We start from the raw sequence: 20,947 nt of genomic DNA on the forward strand, positions 1-20,947 counted from the left end.
CTGGATTTGTGCTGAAAACAGCGTTGGTAACCCCGGGCTGTTTTCGGCGCAGCCCAGCAGAGCTCACCCAGAGCCAAGGCCTTTTCTGCTCCTCCCGCCGCCCCACCAGCGAGTGGGCTGGGGGGGCACAAGGAGCTGGGAGGGGACACGGCTGGGACAGCTGAGCCCAACTGACCCCAGGGACATCCCACCCCACGGGGCGTCCTGCTCAGCGTGTAACGCTGGGGGAAGGAGGAGGAAGGGGGGACACTGGGAGCGCTGGCGTTTCCCTGCCCAAGTCACCGTTAGGTGTGAGGGAGCCCGGCTGTCCTGGGGATGGCTGAGCCCCGGCCTGCCCCTGGGGAGTGGGGAGGGAAGCCTGCTTGGGCTTGCCTTGTGCGCACGGACTTTGCTTTGCCTCTTAAACTCTCTTGATCCCAACCCACCAGTTTTCTCAGTTTTACTCTTTCGACTCTCTCCCCCATCTCAACACAGCAGGGAGTGAGAGCGCAGTTGGGTGCTGCTTCTTTGCTGTCTGGGGTTAAACCACAACAGCAGTTTTGACAATTTGGTGTATCGCAACAAACACATACTTGCTGAAATATTATGTCATCTTTATCACCTTGGCAACTGCGAGCGTGCCAGAGGATTTACACCATGAAAAAACCTCACCCAAATCCCTCACTTCATGTGTAGATTTTAACATGTGTGGTGTGTGGCCAATAAGCAGTCAAAAAAGCAGGATAGTGATTTATTGTAATAGACTCACTTGATAGACTTGAAAGGCTTAATTTGATATGCCTGCTATAACTTCTCCTAACATGGAGTATATACAAAATATACAGAGGTGCATGTAGATGCTGGTGTACTGTTATTTTTAGGCATTCTCAGTTGTGTGGTTACTTCTGTTCTTGATCTTGCTAGTGGCATACTTTTAACTTTTAAATTGATCTATTTGTGCATTTGCTCTCTTTCATATATTTAATAGCTTGGTTATGATTAAAACTAATGCCAGCCATCTGAAGGTTTGTTCCTGGAAGGTCAATAATAAAAATACCTCTCATAGAATGGTTTGCATGGCTTCTCTGGCTGTAGCATTATTGACTTCTTCAGTGCAGTCAAACACTGTAAACAATTTCATTCCTGCATTTTTACTATCACTTGTGAAATAGAGTTTTTGGTACAAGCCATTCGAAGTTCAGTACATAGAAAGGTAAGTTTGGGGGTAGGGACTAGTCACTGTGCATACAGCAGCCAGAAGAATAAGTTTCTGTTTGACAACAAAATCCAACATTTTGAAACACTGAGATAAAATTGGGACAAATAGCCACACATACACAGGATTTCCAAATGCTAAACAAGTCACTAAAGGAGCCATCAAATCTAGCTGGTGGTGAGCAGAATGCGACCTATCCTAAATACATTGTGAGTCCCCCGCGTCCCTTGTCACTTACCACATCCGCCCTCTGTCTAAAGCTAGCAATGAGCTGTAACCCTCCACTACCACACTAAAGCCTCTAATTTAGCTATCTAAATTATTAACCATCATTGTAATCTTGACTATTTATGGAATGATTGAGAGAGAGAGATTGAGAGAGAGAGCGAGAGATTCTCCTCCGTTCAGTTCCGTGTAAGAACAGGGAAGTTATGTGTTTACAAACTTGCACAAACGTGCTTTGGAAACAGGCGCCTCCTGTTACCTTACAGCTGGCAACGTTCTGGTTGCAACACCTGTTCCTCACTGATGTGGTTTACCTTGACATGTTGTCCTAATAAACAAGCATCTCCTCTGGTTTGTTTCATAACCAGCAATTCCTCACTGAATCCTTTCACCTTGCCCTTCCCATAATCTGCTGCTTTTGCCATGTAATTACCATTTACAGGGCAAGACACTTGAAGTTACCTTATCCACCTATTTTGCATTGGATGGCGCTTTGCTTGGAACCACAAATCATTGAAGATTTGAGCCCTGCCTTCAGCCTCAATGGGTGTATTTCAGCTTCACCTTTTGTTGGCATCTGAATGGAATACGCAACAGTTAATTGTGCGTGGAAGTACATTACTTCCATACAATAATTAGCACTGACAATGTAGAATTTTCCACCATATTTCTTGGTGTAAATTACATCAAGTTACGTGAACTACCATTTTGTTTCAGCTGAAATGAAAAATGCCCCATGATTCCCCATAGACTGCAATCTGATTTGGTCAATAGATGTGTGGACCAGATCACACCATGACTTTATTCAAATTCTTTTCTTCTATAACTTGCTGATAAACATGACAAGACCTTTTGTATCACTTACTCAAAATGCAAAGTACAGCAAATAAATAGTGCTCTCTTCATTTTCCTTTTTTATATGAACAGTGTGTAGAAGATGTCATGGTGATCGAGACAAGCTGAGCACATAACAGGAAAAGCACAACCTTACGGGCTTAAGTGGGAATGTGGCTTTCTGTTCAATCTTGGAAAAAAAATACTGACACTACAATGGTGTGGGACTGTGGTTCTAAAGCTGGATAATGTATGTGAGGAAAACTGCAGAACCACAACTGCCGTTTTAAAGCTGTGAAAAAAGGATAATTAGGTGGTTTCACTGTTTTATAGAGAGACATTTATGATCAGCATCTCCCTTTTTATTCCCATTACAGCAAGCGGGCAAGCTGGAGAACAGTAAAGTATGACATGAAGTAAGCAGCGTTTAACCTCATAACTACAACAAAGTGGCAGCAGCAGAGGAAGGAAAGAGCACTTGCTCTCCAAGTCCTCGGCCGGGTGATTTCTCAAGTCCTAAGAGAGCTGCCAGCCCGCCGTGCCGCTCTCCCGGTGCGGGCAGGCCGGCCGCGGGAGGGGCAGGGGTGCAGCGGTGCCGTTTTGGCAGGCGGGAGCGTAGGCTGCCGCCCAACAGACGGCCCCGGGACCCCACCCGGGAACCTTTTCTCTGTAATTTGTTCACGGATGAAAATACGTTGCATGAGTTCAGCCCATACGGCACTGGAAAATATACACGGTGCGGATGAGTTCTTGTTGCCTGCCTTCTGAAACAGCGGATCACATTTGCTGCTAAGGAGGACACCCTCCTTTCTAAGGTGGATATCACTCCAGTGTTTTCAGAAGTTTTTTGTTCAGCTAATATCACCTTGCTATGAAAACAAAGTACTTTATAGTCAATGCCAGAACATACGTGTATAAAACGTATGTTACTAAACACAACGTGTATAAAATGTATGATACTAAACCTTTTTAAAAACCTAGGAAGCTGAGGACGCTGGAAAAAAACAGCAGGTGTGTAGGATCTAGCAGAAGATATTTGCTTTAATCCTACTAGTAAGAAGCCAGCAGCTTTTACAAAACAAATCTTGAGTAATGTATTTTACACCTACACAAAAGAACAATGTAAAAGAAATAGCTGTTTGAAAGTCAATCCTTTTTTTTAGTCAATATTTCAGTGTTTTGAAGGGCCAGTAACATATCGTATTTCTGGGTTTGTATAACAGAAGAGCGGTGTTTATATCTGAAAAATCATGTTCAATTTCAGAAGCATGCTGAAGATACTACAGTTCCTGAAATTATTTTTTTTTCCTTATTCATATTTCCTCCATGCAAAAAAAACTTTTGCTGGGGAAATAGTGTTTATTACTGGCTCTGCAAATGGGATTGGAAGGCAGATTGCCTTAAAGTTTGTTCCTTTGGGAGCAACATTGGTTCTTTGTGACATTGATGAAGAAGGTAACAAAGAAATAAGCAGATTGGCCCCAAAAAATTGAGCTAAACAAGGGTTTGACTGCCGCTGTGACTGCAGCAATAGGGAGGAGGTCTATGAACAGGCAGACAAGGTAAGATGCATCTTCTGATTTTTTGCTTCTTTTTAATAGTATATGCTACTGAATTTATTTATTTATTTTTAGAAACTGTATTATTAACTAAAGGGAAGAAATCATGTAGGGTAATGACTTTCTTTTTTTGACAAGTAGCTTCTAGATGGAACTTAAACTATGTTTGCAATAAAGAAACTGTGTTTAATCTTTTTTTGTCGAGATTTATTAATTTCCAGTCTTTGTTGGGAGATGGTAACTTCTTTTAGATTTAGAGTATGGTAAAACATGCAGCAGAGGTTAGCTCCCTGTATTATCTTGTTTAAGCTTTAAAATTTCTTTAATATATCAAGTAATAAAAATAATAAAAAAAAAAACAAAAACTTAAATAAACCCAGTGAAAATTGTAAGAGGGGGTGGCCTTTTGTCCATTTGTTTAGAAAACTGTAGTTCTGTAGGAATAATGTGGGGTGTAATGGTTTCAGTAAGGTAGAGAAGGACTCTATTTTAAATGTGACTCTTCTGCTGTGCTGACCTACACTTTGTCGACTATTACTTATTATTAACAGAGTACAGAAATTTAGCTTTAAATGAACATCATTAATTTTTACCTGTCCTTAAACTATGTGCTTCCTGAAAATGTTTCCCAGTATAACTTCATTTATAATCCAGCTAGCCAGTCTGCCATTTTATCCAAGGATAAATTCTTCTGTTAAATTCTCAGTATAGGTACTTACATACATAGCTCTCAAATCACATCTTTAACATTCTATGTCTGAATACATACATCAGAGAAATTAGCTAAAATATTTGATGATACGTGAATGTTGACAGATTGTTTTGAAATAGCCTTGAAATGTAACATTAATTTTCTATGAATTGTCAGGGAGGCTCTTTGTTTTCTGGTTGTTGCTTTTAATTTTATCCAGAACAGATTAATTCATTCTGAACACAGCTATAAAAGTTTGAAATAAATGTTTTTCCTCAAGAAATGTTCCTGATGAAAAGTACTTCTAAATGGTAAGTCGGATTCAGCATCTGTAAGTATCTGGAACTGAAATTCTCATGCTTGCAGTCAGCAAGGTATTATTTTACCTGTACTTGTTAGCAGCATTTGGAACACAGGCAACTAACAGTGCAAAGTAAAAATTTCCATTTGGGGTCATTGGTGCTAGATTTTAAGAACCACAAGTGATATCATAGCATTATTTGAACAGGATGGCAAGGATATATTGTAGCATAATAGTATGTTTGCAGAAATGAGCAAGTTGTTGAGTGTTCTGGCCTGTGCTGACCCAATAGGCAGTGTTCAAGGAGGATGATCTTTGCCAATTACTTGGGCAGTACAGATTGACGTGATCCTCCCTGTGTAAGACACTGATTACGACTCTGCAATTCTGGAGTAGGAATCCCAGTAATTTCAACAATCTTAATATCAGTTATCACTTCCCAGCAAGATGAAAAATCAGTCTGAGCAAACTTGCAGTCAGTACTTCAAAGGTGATGCTTGATCTTTATTTGGAATGATACTATAAATCAAACAGCAATTCTTCTAGAATCCCCTTTTTTGCAGGGAAAAAACTCACTTTAGAATTTACCAAGATAAAATCTCTTTAAAAAATAACATTTTAAATTAGCATTAAATCCCTGTTCCCATAAAGGTTATCTGCTTCTTGCAAAGACACTCACCAAAAATTATTAGCTTAAGCTTATGTAAGTGATTTCTCTGTTGGACTTTCTTGTTGATGCTGAATATTTTGAAATTATTTGTTTGTTCGTAGTTTAACAGAATCTCAAAATGTTTGTTAATCTCCAAACACATTAACAGCATCAGCCACAGGGCTCCAGCCTGCCCACATCAACATTTGCTGTGCCCACATCAACAAATAGTACTCTAAAGTGCACAGACTGACCTGCAAACAGAAACTCAAAAAGCTGTTTAAAATCCAGGAATTGCTGTTAAGGTGTTTAATTGTTGCTAACAAAACCAACATCTTTGTAGGTATTTGCACAAATTGAACAGTCATGATGGAGCTGGAAATTTTTTTAAATAAAGTTTTTCAGCTGGGGGCCTCCAATACTCTTGGAAATAGCTGCAACTTTTTGACTGGTAATATGAAAAATCTTGAGCTTGGACACAGAAGATAAAGCAATAGCAGAAAAGTTAAATTAATTGCTTTTACTTGGTATATTCACAGCAGAAAAACCTAGTTATTCTCCCATAATGGAAGCTTTCTTTCTAGGAGGCAAATTAGATCATCAAAGTCCCTAAAGAAGAGGTTTTAGAATAAACCAGTGAAGTGAACAGCAACTAATTTTCAGGATCAGTCAGTGTGCGTCTGGCAGTTCTGAAGGAAATCAGATACTGATCTGAGGAGCTAGGAATGCATGGGGGTGTTTTGCTACAACAGGTGTCCAAGGAACAGAGAGTAGCACATATACCAGTTTTAAAGAGCACTTGAGAGGACACAAAGAAACTACAAACCTGCCTTATAGAAAACTGGTAGAAATTATGATAAAGAGAAGAATTAATAGGCACCTAAAGAAATGCATAATCAGCTTGACTTCGTAAATGGGAGTCATGCTTCCCACATTTTTGGGGGCAGTGAGTAAACAGGTCAAATGAAACCAGATTAAATAAAATGCTGCCATTGGGGAAGCTATGTTGTCACTGAAGAAAAAGAGAATCATCATATGGACTGACAGAGTAGTTAAAAAGTACGAGTGGGTAGAAAGTACAGATAGAGCCCACAAAGGAAGAGCTGGGCATTCCTTCCATACTCAGCAGTGTCTAGATTTGCATTAATTTGTGCAGGTGGGCAGGTGTTAGTATCTGAGCCCCGCTTGTCCATGATGAGGAGAAAGACTGACACAGCTGGAAGAGTATCAAATGAGTGTTCACTGAACACTAAGGTTCCCTGACAGAGCCAAAAGAAGGTCAGATATTGGGGCATCAGATCCTAGCACCTATTACCTCTTTCAAAATTTCTAGATATCAGTTTATCTGGGATTTTTTTTATGTTTTTGTAGTCATTCTATAATTTTTGAGACACCAAATAACCGTTTGACTCTAGCACAGAAATCTCTGCAGCAAGCCTGATTTGTAATACTATAAGTGAATCTTGGTCATCTGCTTTGATATAAATCCAAATCATGGGATAAAATCTTTTTATAACAAAGAAAAAATGAGCTAATGGTGATTTTGGCCTTCTCTCCAAGTAATGTAATCTATTTATTTCATGGTACATGCTTCTGTACTCAAAGGATTGGTATCCCTCAGGGATCTGCACTGAATTCTTTCCTGTTCAGTAAAAATTATCTGCAAAAGGGGTTGAGCAGGCTTGGCTGAGGAATACAGATTCTCACAATACCAGAAATAAGGGAAAAAAAAATGTTCAAGTTGCAATTAAAGCATGCTCACAGTGCACACTAAAGCTTTGTAACTCATTACCTTAGGTTCCTGTGGAAACCAAAAGTATTTTGGAGTTCAGGAAGCAATTAGACAAATTCTTGGGGAAAAAAAAAAAAAAAAAAAAAAAACCATCATGGGGATATATTAAATACAGAGATATATATATCTCTCTCAGGAGGATCGTAAGCTTCAGAGTGTGATAAGTTGAGGAGTACACTGGAGGAGACCTTGGAGTTCTGGTCCTTTTTTTCTGCTTGCCACCATTAGTCAGGGGTTATGGGGCTAGATGGACCTTTGATCTGATGCAGTACAGCAGTTCTTACATACCTACATTTCCAGTAGATATATAAATAATTACAAATATCACTAAATATTTTCATAAATGAAGAACAAGAGGCAAGGGTATGTTCTAAACCTTTCTGCTTATCCTTTTTTTTTTTTAATTCAGGTGAGAAAAGAAGTTGGGGATGTTAGTATTCTAATCAATAATGCTGGCATACTACTTGGGAAAAAGTTCTGTGACATTCCAGATGCAGATTTTGAAAAGACCTTAAGAGTCAGCTTCTCGTCTCAAGTCTGGGTAATGTATTTTTTTTCTCTGCTGTGTCACCAAAAGGTGCCGGCAAGTATTTTAGTGTGAAAATCACCATGGTGGCACCCCACCTGGGGAACCCAATTTGGAATAGGGATGGGAAGGTCATTAAATGGGGGAAGATACATTTTTTTAATCATCCTGTAATTGGGGGCACACTAAATTGACCGTATCTCTACTATGTCTCAGTAATGTTAACACAAACCTGCCTGGGCACTCTGGTAAATTAAAAGCTTGTGTGGCTGTGCCGTGAAACATGCTCTATCTGTCACAGCTGTGGCTGAAGTTACTGCTGACATGGCACATGACTTTCCTGCTCTTGAGGTTTTCTGGCATCAGAAGGCTCTGTCTAATAGACTTCTAGCATTTGGGGAGGCACAGGCATGGTTTAGTGGTGGACTTGGCAGTGTTAGGTTTACGGTTGCGTTCGATGACCTTAAAGGTCTTTTCCAACCTAAATGATTCTGTGATTCTATGCTGCGCCTGTTTGTGTCAGACTTCAGGTTGTGCTTTCATCCCTAATCACCATCTGCTTATCTGGATAGTATGTATTATCTTTGTTTTGTTTTCATACCTCTGAAGGTATTTGCTGTTATTTGGGGTCTCAGCTGACATTTAGAAGGTTTTGTTGTGAGGGAGTGTTACTCTTGCCTCCTCTTGCATTTGTTGTTTATATGCCTGAGTGAGCAGCCTGCATCAGGGAAAAATGTAGCATTGCAACTCCCTCACTAAATGGCATTTCTCACAGAAAATCGTTGCACGTAGAAATCCTCTAATCATTTCCCAGCCCACGGTGCATCATTCTTCCAAATACTTGAGGCAAAGGGACTGGGAGAGGTGTTCCACTTGACAGGTCTGAAGAGACATAGGGCAGGAGGACAGTTACCGTGGGCCCTCAGTGACAAGATGTACACACATCTAGAGTTGAATAGGCACTGCAGGACATCTCAGCTATTGAAAGCAAATTTGTTATTGCTCTTGTCTTTTATCTTATCTTCACCCTCATAAAACACTAGCGTTCTCCTTATAAAGGTAGTATCACCCACAGTGGTGGACTGGGGTGCCGGAGCCGTCAGGCAGTTTGGTTTGTGATAAACAGGGCCCATAGGCAGCAGAACTCCCCTTGATGTGTTGACTTCTAGCTCCCTCTTGTGTACTGAATCTTTGGTAATAATCTCAAACAAGCTCAAACCGTGACGAACCAGGAGTCAGAGAAAATACAAACTTTGCTGCTTTTCGTAACACGATTTTAATGCTGACACATCTACAGATAGAGGGCAATCATTCAAGGAAATGGTGCCTCTCGTTTATAAATTCTTACAGACATAAAAGGTCGGTTGGGCTTCTCGTATATTGGAGCCCCAGAAAGCAAATTGTATTGTGAAGCTTAATTTAGAATTCAACATTTTTGGCATGTCTAGTTACAAAGGGATTTTTTTATATGTCTCAGACTTGCAAGGCCTTTCTTCCAGCCATGATGACCTGTAGCCATGGACACCTGGTTAGCACAGCCAGTGCAGCAGGATTGTTGGGCATCTACAGGATGTCAGGTTACTATCAAGTGCCATTACAAACTACATCTACATATCCATAACTTTTCTTGGAGATCTCATAAACGCTTGGCTTAAGCAGTTTATACTGACATACTGAACACTTAGGAAGAGCCTGCAGATATGAAAGGTGGTGGTGTATTGAAAAGGACGAGGGTGTCATGTTGCCTGAGTGGCACAGGGAGCTCACTGCAGATTTTACCGTCTGACTGCAGCCTGTCTTATCTCCACAGAAGAAGGACAACACAGCTCGTACGTGTGCGGTGGGAGGGAGCCCTGCGTACAGGTTGTCTAATACTTTCTCATGCCAGGTTTTCTGCAGATCCATGTTCAGTGTCCTGAGACATACATGGGTTATACCTGGAGCTACTACTTTAGTTGGGAAATGGTTTTCAGGCCCAGGAGGCATCTTGACAGAATTTTAATGAAAGTTAATTTGAATGAACTGTGTTGTAAGCTATTTAACAGCTCCATATTCTCAGCTGTTTTCCCTCAGGAGAGCTGTCTGCTGCAGTCCTGACTGTTTCATCAGTCTGGATCTGCTGCCCAGTCTCTCCTCAAGCCTCTCTGACATCCTGATCGTATCTTGCGTCGCACTATGAGAATGTGAACTTCAGTGTAATAAGTATCTCTTAGTTTCTTCTGCTGGTTGATGGTGCCATGGTAGTGGGTTTTTTGCCACCTGCTATTGTTGGGTAAGATTCGGTATTGATAATAGGTCACATCCAGCTTTCATCATTTAACTCCAAGGCTTATGAGAGTGGACCTACCTATCCATGCATTGTAACTTTTTACACCTTAGCTATGCATTTTTAAGTTGTATGGTTCCATTATCCACTATGGGTGAATCCCTGAAGAATAACAAACTGTCTCTGATGCCAGTTTTTGATTTTACTCTTCTAGCAAAATTGGATTTCATTCCATCTAACAATTTTTTTCACACATATTTGAAAAAGCCTTAGGAAACCACATGTAAATGCCTATCTTAAAGTAAGGTTCTTACAGTTGCAAAATTGTAGAATAAATTGGGCTAGAAGGAATCTCTGGAGGTCATTTGGTCCATACCCCCAAATAAAAGCAGGCCCAACTCAGATCAGGTTGCACAGGGTCTTGTGAGGGCAAATTTTTATTATCTCCAAGGACGGAGTTCCATACATTCAACATTAAAAATCAGACAAGATTCAATCTTCCCAGTCAAAAAAAAATAGTACTCTAGTTGCAGGGCAAACCAGCAGAAGAAGTAATATGTTGAAGCAACATTTATAAGTAGGGTATTTAGATTTTTACAACTAAAAATAGTTCTTACTGAAATGTAACCTGTGATATTAAAGGGTGAAGAAGTTCTCAATTGAAAGAGTGCTTGGCTTGTATCCGAGTATCTGGAAATGTATATAAAATGTTGAATAAGCTCATTTTCCTGTATTTCTCTACAGTCCGCTGAAAAAAAAGTCCTCTGGAATGGATGAAGTCTTGTCCTTAAACAACTGTGCATCAGACATGGGAATAGACATTAACCTTCAGAGTCAGCAGTACCAATATGTACAGCATCCTTAAAATATTAATTGCAAGACTGCTAATTATATAACTAAGTAATATCAGGGCTTGAATAGTATTACAAAACATTAAATTCTAGATATAATGCTTACTGTGGTGCTTTTGACATAGTTTGGATATTTCTTCTTTCTTCAGTTTTCAGATTATTCTGCAAGTAAGTGTGCAATCATTGGAATGATGGAAGCCACAGAACCAGAACTCTATCATGCAGGAAAACAAGCCATTAAAACCACAATCATTTGCCCTTATTTTACTAATATTAAATTAGCCAGTGGTTTTCAAATCAAGTAAGTAAAACTTGGATCATGTACTATTTCATATGTAAAAAAATAATCATTACTTACTAGATATGTCATATTCAATCTCTAGCTATTACAAGGTTGATTTGCTTTTCAATTCAGTATTTCTGCCCTATTGGGATATATAACTACATAAGAAATCTGAGTCTTGAGTAGAATTAATAAGTGACGTGGAACAGGGACTGTGTAACAACCTTGCAGTCAAGGAAGGGTTAGGGATGCACAGCAGTGTTTAAGGCAACCTCATTTGTCCGTAGAACGGTCACTGTTGAAGTTCTCTGCCCCAAGTAATTTTGGCATTCTGGTTACAGTTATAACTGTCCGGATACCCATGACCTGTCATTATTAACTATCCCCCGCTCTCTGTATTAGCAGGTACTGCACTCCTCTGAGTCAGAACGGCTGTGGTGGTAGTATCTGGTGGGTGTCTGTGTGGTTGTAGCAATGGGAGATGCTTCAGGCACCAAATTAGCCACTGCAGTAGTGTAGCACCAGGGATCACGGTTTTTCAGCGCTCTGCTCCTGCTTCCACCATTCATCGTGCGGGAGTAGCGTATGTTATGCAGAGCACAGCCTTTCTCCTGGCTGGAAACAGGCCTGGTCAGGGTCTCTTCAGCTGTCGCCTCAACATCTACAGTAGAAAAGGAAGGTGGAACTCTCATGTAGACAACAGCGTATACTATGGATTAGCTGGGAAGTTCTCAATGCTGCCATCACTGTGGGCATTCACTTCATTTGGGACTGAGCAGGTTTTGCACAAAAAGTTACTCATTAGTCAATAAAATGCACAATCTCACCAAAGTGGTTTGAGTTTACTTTGATAATAGAAGGAACAAAGAGGATTGGATACTCCTTTTCAAGACTACTTGAGGGGATTGGGAAAAATTCTTAAAGGATTTAATTAAATTATTTCTGTGCTAGAATACAACTCAAAAGTAAACTTTTATAATGTTATAATGCTTTGTTTCCTGTTTCACCAGAAACCCACTTATTCTTCTTGTTTATGATGTAGAGTATACAGCCAGCAAGATCATGGATGCAATTCAAAAGGAAAAGTTTTATTTGATCATGCCTCTGACTTCATACCTTTTGCTATCAGAATGTAAGAATGTGACTCTTCTTCTAGCATTGCATTCTTTCCTTTGACATATGCCTGCAAAATCAGTGGGAATGTTTAGTAAAAACAATCTTTCAGTTAGTATTCCTGCAGTCAATCCAGTTATACCTACTCAATTATGAAGAAACAGTGGGTTTAATTTTTAATAATCTAGGTGATTAGCATTCCTCTGGCCACTGCTGTCTTTAATATACATCTTAAGCAATAGGCAGGTATAGCAATTTCAAAAGATTTCCTGGGATGGCACACTGGGAGCAATGTGTGGGCTAAAACTGTCTGCTTCCAGGAACTGCTTCCATCACTGGCTGGGCTTTCACAAAACGGCTTGGTCCGTCATTCCTTTCCCCCATTTATATCATGGGAGTGCCAAATGAGTTACTGCCAGACATCGGAAGTATTAAGTACATATAATGATTTTATAATTTGTTTATTTATAGAGTATATTTTTCTAAAAAAAAAAATCCATAAGGCTAACTCTGTGTTTGTCTCATCAGTCTCATTCCTAGAAAAATAGTACTACGCTTCAAATCTTGCTTTAAGATCCCTAACAGATAAAGCCTTTGGTCCAAAGAGGATTGAAAACAAAATATTCTGAAGACCTCAAGTACCATCTAATCGAAAATTTTCAGTAAAAATTAATTTTGAACCCTGTTTATTCTTTCACAGAAAATTTGCTTCTTGTATGATATTTGACATTGGTCAGTACGCTATTTAATTCTTCACAACTGTCTTCTAACCACTTATTTTTAGCCACAATCTGCTCTCTTATGTCATGACTTCATGCTTCTTTTATCTGAGCTCACAATAAAAGTCGGTAACACGAATCAGGGATGTTTGACTTCATTTCATACTCTGAATTCTCAATTTCTGAGCAAAATCTCAAAGCCTGGGAAAAACGTACTGCTGTTCATGCAGAAAGAAAAAAAAAAAAAAAAAAACACAAAGCATTTAACATATTTGCCTCACTGTGAGAGGATGAGCTGTGGCTGGCGAGCTGTGCAGGGAGCCCGTGTCCTGAAGAGAACTGCCGAGAGGGCTGATAAAGTGTGTGCAGAGCTGTGCCGCTCACCGTGCTCCTCCTTAGTCACAGCACCCTTCTCTAAACACAGTCCTATGGGATGTGTGTGCCTCAGTTTTAATCCATAGCTAAAGGCTGATATCGGATCATTTATCAAAAGCTGCGGCTTAGAAAGAGCATTTGCAGAACTGTAGTGATGGGGAAAAAAAAAAAAAAAAAACATGTGCTTTCTCAGAAAGGAAAGATAATGAAGCTCCACACCAGTGGAAGCAGACAGGAAAAAAAATCCATTATAGAAATTACTTATGTGGTAATTAATTGCCTCTGCAAATTTTGTAAAATGTTCCTCCAGCAATAGAGTCACATCTAGACATGGGCTTTGTGGTGAGCATCCGCTGCAGGCGTGTTGAGCACTGGTGAAGTCCAAAGGCACCTGACTCCCTTCTCTGACCCTACAGCACCTGTGCAGCTCTGAAGAACCCTGCCGAGGCTGGAAAATTGTGTTCAAGTCGTTGTGTCCCAGGTTAGGTCCCTGATGTCAGCAGCTGAACCTTGAGCTGCAAACTGGTCCATGCAGTTCTTTTTAGTTCCAGTGACCTTCGTGAAATTACTTAGAAAATTGTTGACCTAAGAGTATTGTGAGAAATCTTTGCAGGAGGTCTTTGCTAATCTTCTGAGTCATTTTTGAAAAATCATTAACATTTAAAATTACATAGGTATTATGTTAAGTGACCAAGCAACAATTCTGCATGGACTGTATTGTTTTCAGAGACTGAAACTTCAGTGAGGTAGCCTGTCTGTTAGCGTGAAACATAACTCCTTTGTAAATAATGGGAAAAGAAATATAGACAGGAAGAATATCTCATGTAGTCTTGGACAATTTGGGGAAAAATCTCTTCTTATATTTGGAGAGAAGTTACACCCATGTCCTTCAACTGTCTTTAAATGAAATTACAACCTAAAGGTCCTAAAGAAAAAAACTCCCCAAGAGCAGAAATTCAGATTAGTTAGGCAAAACTGTGTGCCGGTCCTCAATTGACAAAAATCAATCCTCATACAACTTTTCAGAAAATGCTAACATAAAACATTCATAATTTGCTTAATTTAAAAATAATTAAATAAGTTCCAGACCAGAATAGGGAATCTACAAAGAATAGTTTATGAAACTCCACTGTAAGGAATTAAAGAGAACCTTGAACAGTCATTTATTACCCACATTTGTCACCATATTTCTGTTGTACTTAACTAACCCCATACTTACAAGCTCCCTTCTAACTACAAATGCCTATAAGAGTGCACACTCCAATTAAAACCCTATTTCTTGAAATTCCAGTGTTTTCAAAGTACACATATATTCAGTAAAGTCTTTCATGTACCTTGTAGATATTACGGTGAAAATTTTAGCTGTGAGGAGAAAACTATCTGAAGTTTGGCTCTTTAGAAAACAAGGTTTATTGATTTATATTCTGAAAAACTCTCTAGGTGATCAGTAATTGAAACATGCTTTTCTTCCTACTAATGAGACAGGAACAAAATATAAATTGCTCCCTGCAAATAATGATATTTTTCTCAACTGCAAGCAAGTATGTTGAATATTGGGATTCCCTTATTCCACATGAATGTTGCCATTCAGCTCTGGATCTATGATTGTTTTTAAGTATGGTTACAGGAGACTACATGAACTGGCATGACACTATATTTGTGAATGTATTGTGTGTATTTGTATGCAAAACCTCACTGATTATGCTGCAGAGCTTATGAACAGAGCTTACTAGGCGAGAGACATACATTTTAAAATGCTTTGTAAAATGAGGCTCTCATTTGAAGCAGTTAACCTCTTAGTGACATTAAGATTTGGTGGACTAGCCATCATTAAAAATCTGGTGTGTCAGGATGAAATATTTGTAGACAAAAAGCACATTGTAAGGGCTCTCCTTTAGGTATCCCTTTTTTTTTTTTTTTTCAGTTTCTTTAACTAAAATATGCCAACTTTACTGCTGACATTTGCAGTTGTAAGTTTATCATCTATCTGCACATGGCATGAGAAGATTAAGAATAATATAAAGGAAACAATCCTTGATTTCCTAAGCCATATTTCACCTACTCTGAATAGTCACCGTGCAGAGCCCTACTCTGTATTGCTGCAATCTCAGCCAAGTGCACTCTTTGGCTCCATTTTTTCTGGCTAATCTGCTTGTCTCAAGAAGGACTTTGTAAAGCTTATACTTTCTAAGTCTCACCATGATCTGTTAGATCTTCTTATCAGCCCTAGAAACCAGTAATTCATTCTTCTCTCTGAAAATACCAGGAAAATATTTCAATTTTTATTTTTACAGAAAATAATTGTGATGGATCCTGGAATACATTTCTAAAACTGTAAACCAAGACCTTCCTATTAAAGTTCAGAAGATACAATCAGATGCCATTCCTGGGGTTTAATATAAAATTATCTTTTGTGTTTTGAAATAGAATGCGCCACTTAAGAAGTATCTGAGTTACTGACAGCTCCTGAGAAATGTGTGCTTTCCTTCTTTGAGGCTTTCATCTTATTTGGAATTCTTCCACACTTAAACAATGTTGCAGGAGAAATTCTGTTACTACTGAAGCTGCAAATGGGACTGGAATATCTTCATTTTTTCTCCTATGGGAGCACTCCTGGTTCTCTGTGAAACTGATGAAGAGTCAAGCAGATTAGGCAGATTAGTCCTGGGCTGAATCTACCTGTGTTGCTACATCAGTAAAGAGATAATAATCTGTGATGTCAGATAAAATACAGTTTCTGCCTCTTGTTTTACACCCATCAGCGCAACAAACCTTTTCAGAGCATATTTTGCTTATAGAGGAAGTTGTAGAATTGGGTATCTTATAAAGAACAGTAACCATATTCAAATTATAAGCATTTGAGGAAATAAACATTTGAATGATGCTGGGTCACCTTGTAATATAACAAAAATCTTTATATAAATCTTAGTGGCAACTGCACGCAACTTCAATTTCTCAGCAATTTCTGCAATCTCTTGGGTATTTCAGCACCACTCTGTGACACTCCCTAAGCACCTAAGCAAGGGCTCAGGTGGTTTTGGTGATACACAGCATCCTGTGACGCCTGAACTCCCCAAGCATGAAGAAAAGAGAGAGACTCACTGTAGCCCCTTGTTGCATTCAGTCCACAGGCTGGACGGCTCAGTGCAGCTCAGCTCCTGCCCTACATCAAAGCTGCTCCTGGAGCAAAAGCATTTTTCAAACACCTGCAGAAAGCAGAGAATACTGTACGATGTCTGATACAAATGTACGATACGCTATACCATACACATCATTATGCAGTGGCCTTCTAGGCTCAGATTAAAAATGACTGCAGTTCCTTCTGGGTCTATAATGCCAAAACAGGGTAACCATCTGAAATACACAGCTTTAGTGAAGACAGCCGTTGCGTGGAGGTGGAGATATATTACATATGTTCCCCTACATTTTGTAGTTCCTCTTTCACTTGAGAGATAAATGCTTCCACCCAATCAAAAATTCATTCTCTATTTCATATAAGTCATCACTGCGGTTTCTCATATATGCTCAAATTCTTCATTTATATACTTAAGCATATAACAACAGCTTAGAGATGCTGAGGTGTAACTTGCAGCACATCACAGAAACAACTAGACTTTCCCAGAAATTCTGGTAGCCTGTTCTGTTTAATCAACTGAATTGGCATTATCCCATTAATATAAAACATACCCAAAACAACCTCAGGCTTTCCAAAGGCCCGATCATCCTCCATAAATATCAGCCTGGAAAACTCATTATTTTAAGTTATCTCATGAGTTTCTTTGGATCCCAGTTTTGAAGAGTGAAACCAATCCAAGAGAGTAAATGACTAGTACAGGCAAAGAGAAGACCAAAGGAAACAGATGGGAGAAGATAGCATGACACAGGGGTCAGTCTGAAGACCTTTGTGTGCAAGGTTTCCCTTGCACGCCGTCAAGATACCGGTGCTCACAGGAAAACCAGCCAAAGGTCTCGGGGTACCAGATAAGGACAATTTGTTTCCATCAGGTGCTCCCACCCTGTACAAAGGCTACAGATGCATTTGCACACAGGCCACAGAGCAGCACACGTAAGCATTTATGTTACTCACTGTGGGGAAGATTCCCATTAATTATTTAACGTTGAAACACGTGCTATAGACATGTTGCTTACTAGACACGAGGAATCCCCAGTGTCACCTTATTCTACTATTTTATTGAGCAATAATTCTGAAATTGGGGAATCTATTGCAAGATTGCTTAGAGTGGGAGAAACAAAGGAAATTATTTTAGTAGGACAGCTTTTACAAAAAGACACTCTAAGATTAGTCAAAGCTAATTTGAGGCTAGTTTAATATACTAACTCACAGTGAAAAACATATTTTCAAATCCTGCAATATTTGAAGTCTTGTTCATGAGTAACTTTTATCTTCCTCTTAGCCTATGCATGGAAACATGTTTAGTTCACAGTTCCCACTTGTAAAGGGACAATTGTGGAGGAATAAACTGGAAGGAATAGACTGACTTATTGCTGAAAGTCAGGAAATTCTCTGTTTCTCAGTCATTACTTTTGTCATTGACCAAAAGGTTTAATCCCGCTGTTCCAATGTCCTTATTTGTACCTTCGGAAACACAAAAAATAGTGAAAGTGGCATAAAGTATGTATAAATGTACTGTCCCTATTTTTCACTATTACAAATTCTGGACAAGGAGGCTTCATGCTTATACAATTTTTCAGGCTAACTAGAAATAGAATCTTCACCTCTTTACTTTTACACCTAGAAAAATTTTATTCGTTCCTGTATTATCTCATGACTTTCAATATTTCATATACTTTCATGAGGTAAAAAGGGCTAAATCAATCCAAAGAGCTGCTATTAACAGATCAAAATTCTATGTTGATTACCACTGTGGATTTTTCTAGTTTCTTTCTTCAGTCAATACAATGCCTCTGTTCAATACTTCGGGTACTTCAGGATGTCACAGACCGCTAATAAAGAATGAGTGTTTTAATTTTAAAAATAATGAATACAGATCTAATTGTCATTTATCATTGTACAGAACTGTTGCTGAAGCCAAATAAATGATCAGGAGGCCCTCCGTTTCATTAACCACTCTCAGCTGGCAGCACTGCCTGAGGTAGCAGTGAGTAAACAGCCATGAGGCATGGCTCAGTGCTTTCATGAGCTCCGTGCTTCCCGGGTGCCCATTGATCAAGTGTTTTCTGTTGGTGGAAGTGGCATTCTAGCAGTTGCTCTGTCACTTCCTCCATTGCCTCTTTCTCAGAAATACGGTTAACGAATTAATACATTAATATTTCCAATACGCATTTTGGGTGTCGTTCAAGTCACCATTCAGCTGATTTCTTATTGCTGTCTGGTTTAGATGAATCATACCCAGGAATGCCTTCTCTGTTGTACTGTCATCAAAGGGAGTCTCGGTAGCTTATGTCTACAGGTGTATATGATGTAGATGTCTACTTTGGGTCAGCTGAGTTCCCCAGAGCAGGGCAGCCCTCCTATCTAATGGAGGGAAGACTCAGAAATCTTACATAGTATTTTTTTTCACTGCACCAGTGTAGCAGTTTGTCACTTGAAGCATTGCTTGCCATCCCACCAAGCCACCGGCTGATGATTAAAGGCACTTCTTCATAAAATTGTCCTATACAACACATTTGCCGTTTCGATATCTGCATTTGTAATCTGGGAAGCATAAAAAAATAGTGTGACATAATATATATGTAAATGTATTGTTTCTATTTTTCACTCATGAGACAAAAAGATGAGGTAAGGACAGCAACTGTTGCTTCATTCCTCCGTTTCTCAATCACTTACTCAACAGACCCACAAATATTAAAAATTCACTACTGAAAATTATCTTTTCACTGCTTGTATTTTTAAATTATTAGCATTTTTAATTACATATTAATGGTCTTTCAAATAATTTTTTTGAAGTATGGGTACATCATCAGTTCCATATGAAGAAATTACTCAGTAAATATCTTACACAGTTAAATTATTTACTTTCTACCAAACTCAGCTCCTTCAAGAAAAAACATTGGTAAAGTAGCAGCAATGATGAGCCCAGTACAAACAGAGGTGTTGACGCACAGACAAAGAATCCAGGAATAAAATTCAAATATCTTCCATTACCTACCCCATCTTACCTGGTAACTAAGAACTATGCAAGTCTTGTGAAATACATGTTCTAAGACACTAAGAGCTTTGTAGCTCTTCAGATGCTGCCACTGTTGCCTGTGGGTTAGTTCTAGGCATCTTGCTATACTGCAGTTTATTTTTTAAAATTTTACTCTTCCTTTTGATTGTATAATCAGGCAAGCTGCACGTGCCTTGCTAAGGCTAAGCTTTCAGGGCACTTTATCACCAAATGAGTATGTCTAAAATAGATGTTATGAATTTTGTTCTAAATCCCTTTGGTTTTCATTTTAGTGGGAATGACTTAATATAATTTTCAGCTCAATCATAATATACTTTAACGCGCTGCCTGAGTTTTGGACATGACAGAATGTACACAAGATTCAACTGTCCTGTAAAGAATGATACACAGAATTTTAGTCCAGTGTTGAAGGAGAGTGCATATATAATTAAAGCACAATATATATATATGAAAGAGAGGGGTAAATAAGAAGGATATGGTTGTAGCTGCTAGCCCATGTGTATTAGAAAATAGTTTCCCCCAAAGGTTTAAATTCCTTGAAATTTCTCTAGCTGAGTCACACATACTAACCTTTAAGAAGTATGCCAAAATCATCTTTTTTAAAACGTTAGTTAATGCTTCTTTTCTCACTTTTTTTTGGTTTCCCATAGTTACATGAAATACAAATTTGACGCAGATGTAAGTATACATATTCTTCTCTTACATTTGCACACATAAATATACTTCTTTTTCTACAATAGAATGGGCTAAGTAGGGCTGGCTCGAGAGTCAGCGGTGTCGCCTGTCTGCCTAGGATGATATGCTAGGAGGTAACAGGAAATAAGGAATGGGACAGATACTCCTCCAGAGCAAGAAAAGAGTTTGAAAGAAGCCAGAGAGTCTGATAGTCCTGAAAAGGTCTTTGAAAGCTACTTAGTGTCTGACAGCAAACAAGCTTAAAGTAGGAAAGCAGGCTAGACCTGATGTCTACTTCGTTATCTAAAGTCCGTCGTCGTTATCTATAGCTTACTCCTCCCTGAAAATTTAAGGAATAGCAGTGTGTCAACTGCTAAACTGGTAAATCTGGGAGTCCTCACACAAATTAACAACTGACACTTAAGAGAAAAGACATGATTCTGACCATGCCTTTGAATGCAGGAGGTGAGCGCTCACATTGTGGGCCCATGTGAGAGTGGAAATTAGAAGAAAATTGTTCCCATTCAATATTTAAGCCATGTGACATAGGACTGTGCTTCCCTTACACAGATAGGTTGACCACTTGGTAAACTGGTGGTATTTCCTTAAAATTCTTTAACATACATAATTTCATGACAGCTGATTGCTTGCTATGCAAAGACTTTACAGTAACTTTCTAATTAATGATTTCCTTCAATTTGCATGTTTTACAATCTCCTTTCCAAAGAAGGCACATACTTT

General features: G+C 39.0%; 1 protein-coding gene and 1 long non-coding RNA gene across 2 annotated transcripts in view; one reads left to right on the plus strand and one right to left on the minus strand.

Annotated features, from left to right (window-relative positions):
- LOC116961942 overlaps positions 1-20,947 on the minus strand; it is a 64,796-nt gene that overhangs the window by 22,221 nt on the left and 21,628 nt on the right. The gene's annotated exons all lie outside the window — the stretch shown is intronic.
- Positions 3,505-12,389, plus strand: SDR16C5 (short chain dehydrogenase/reductase family 16C member 5). The gene is given in 5 exon segments (XM_032994425.1): positions 3,505-3,816; positions 7,656-7,787; positions 9,250-9,349; positions 11,046-11,190; positions 12,183-12,389. Coding segments are annotated over 5 exon segments (855 nt in total). The 3' UTR covers positions 12,349-12,389.

The sequence above is a fragment of the Tyto alba genome, unplaced genomic scaffold (assembly GCF_018691265.1).
Source record: "Tyto alba isolate M040663 unplaced genomic scaffold, T.alba_DEE_v4.0 Super-Scaffold_9, whole genome shotgun sequence".
NCBI classification, from domain to species: Eukaryota; Metazoa; Chordata; class Aves; order Strigiformes; family Tytonidae; genus Tyto; species Tyto alba.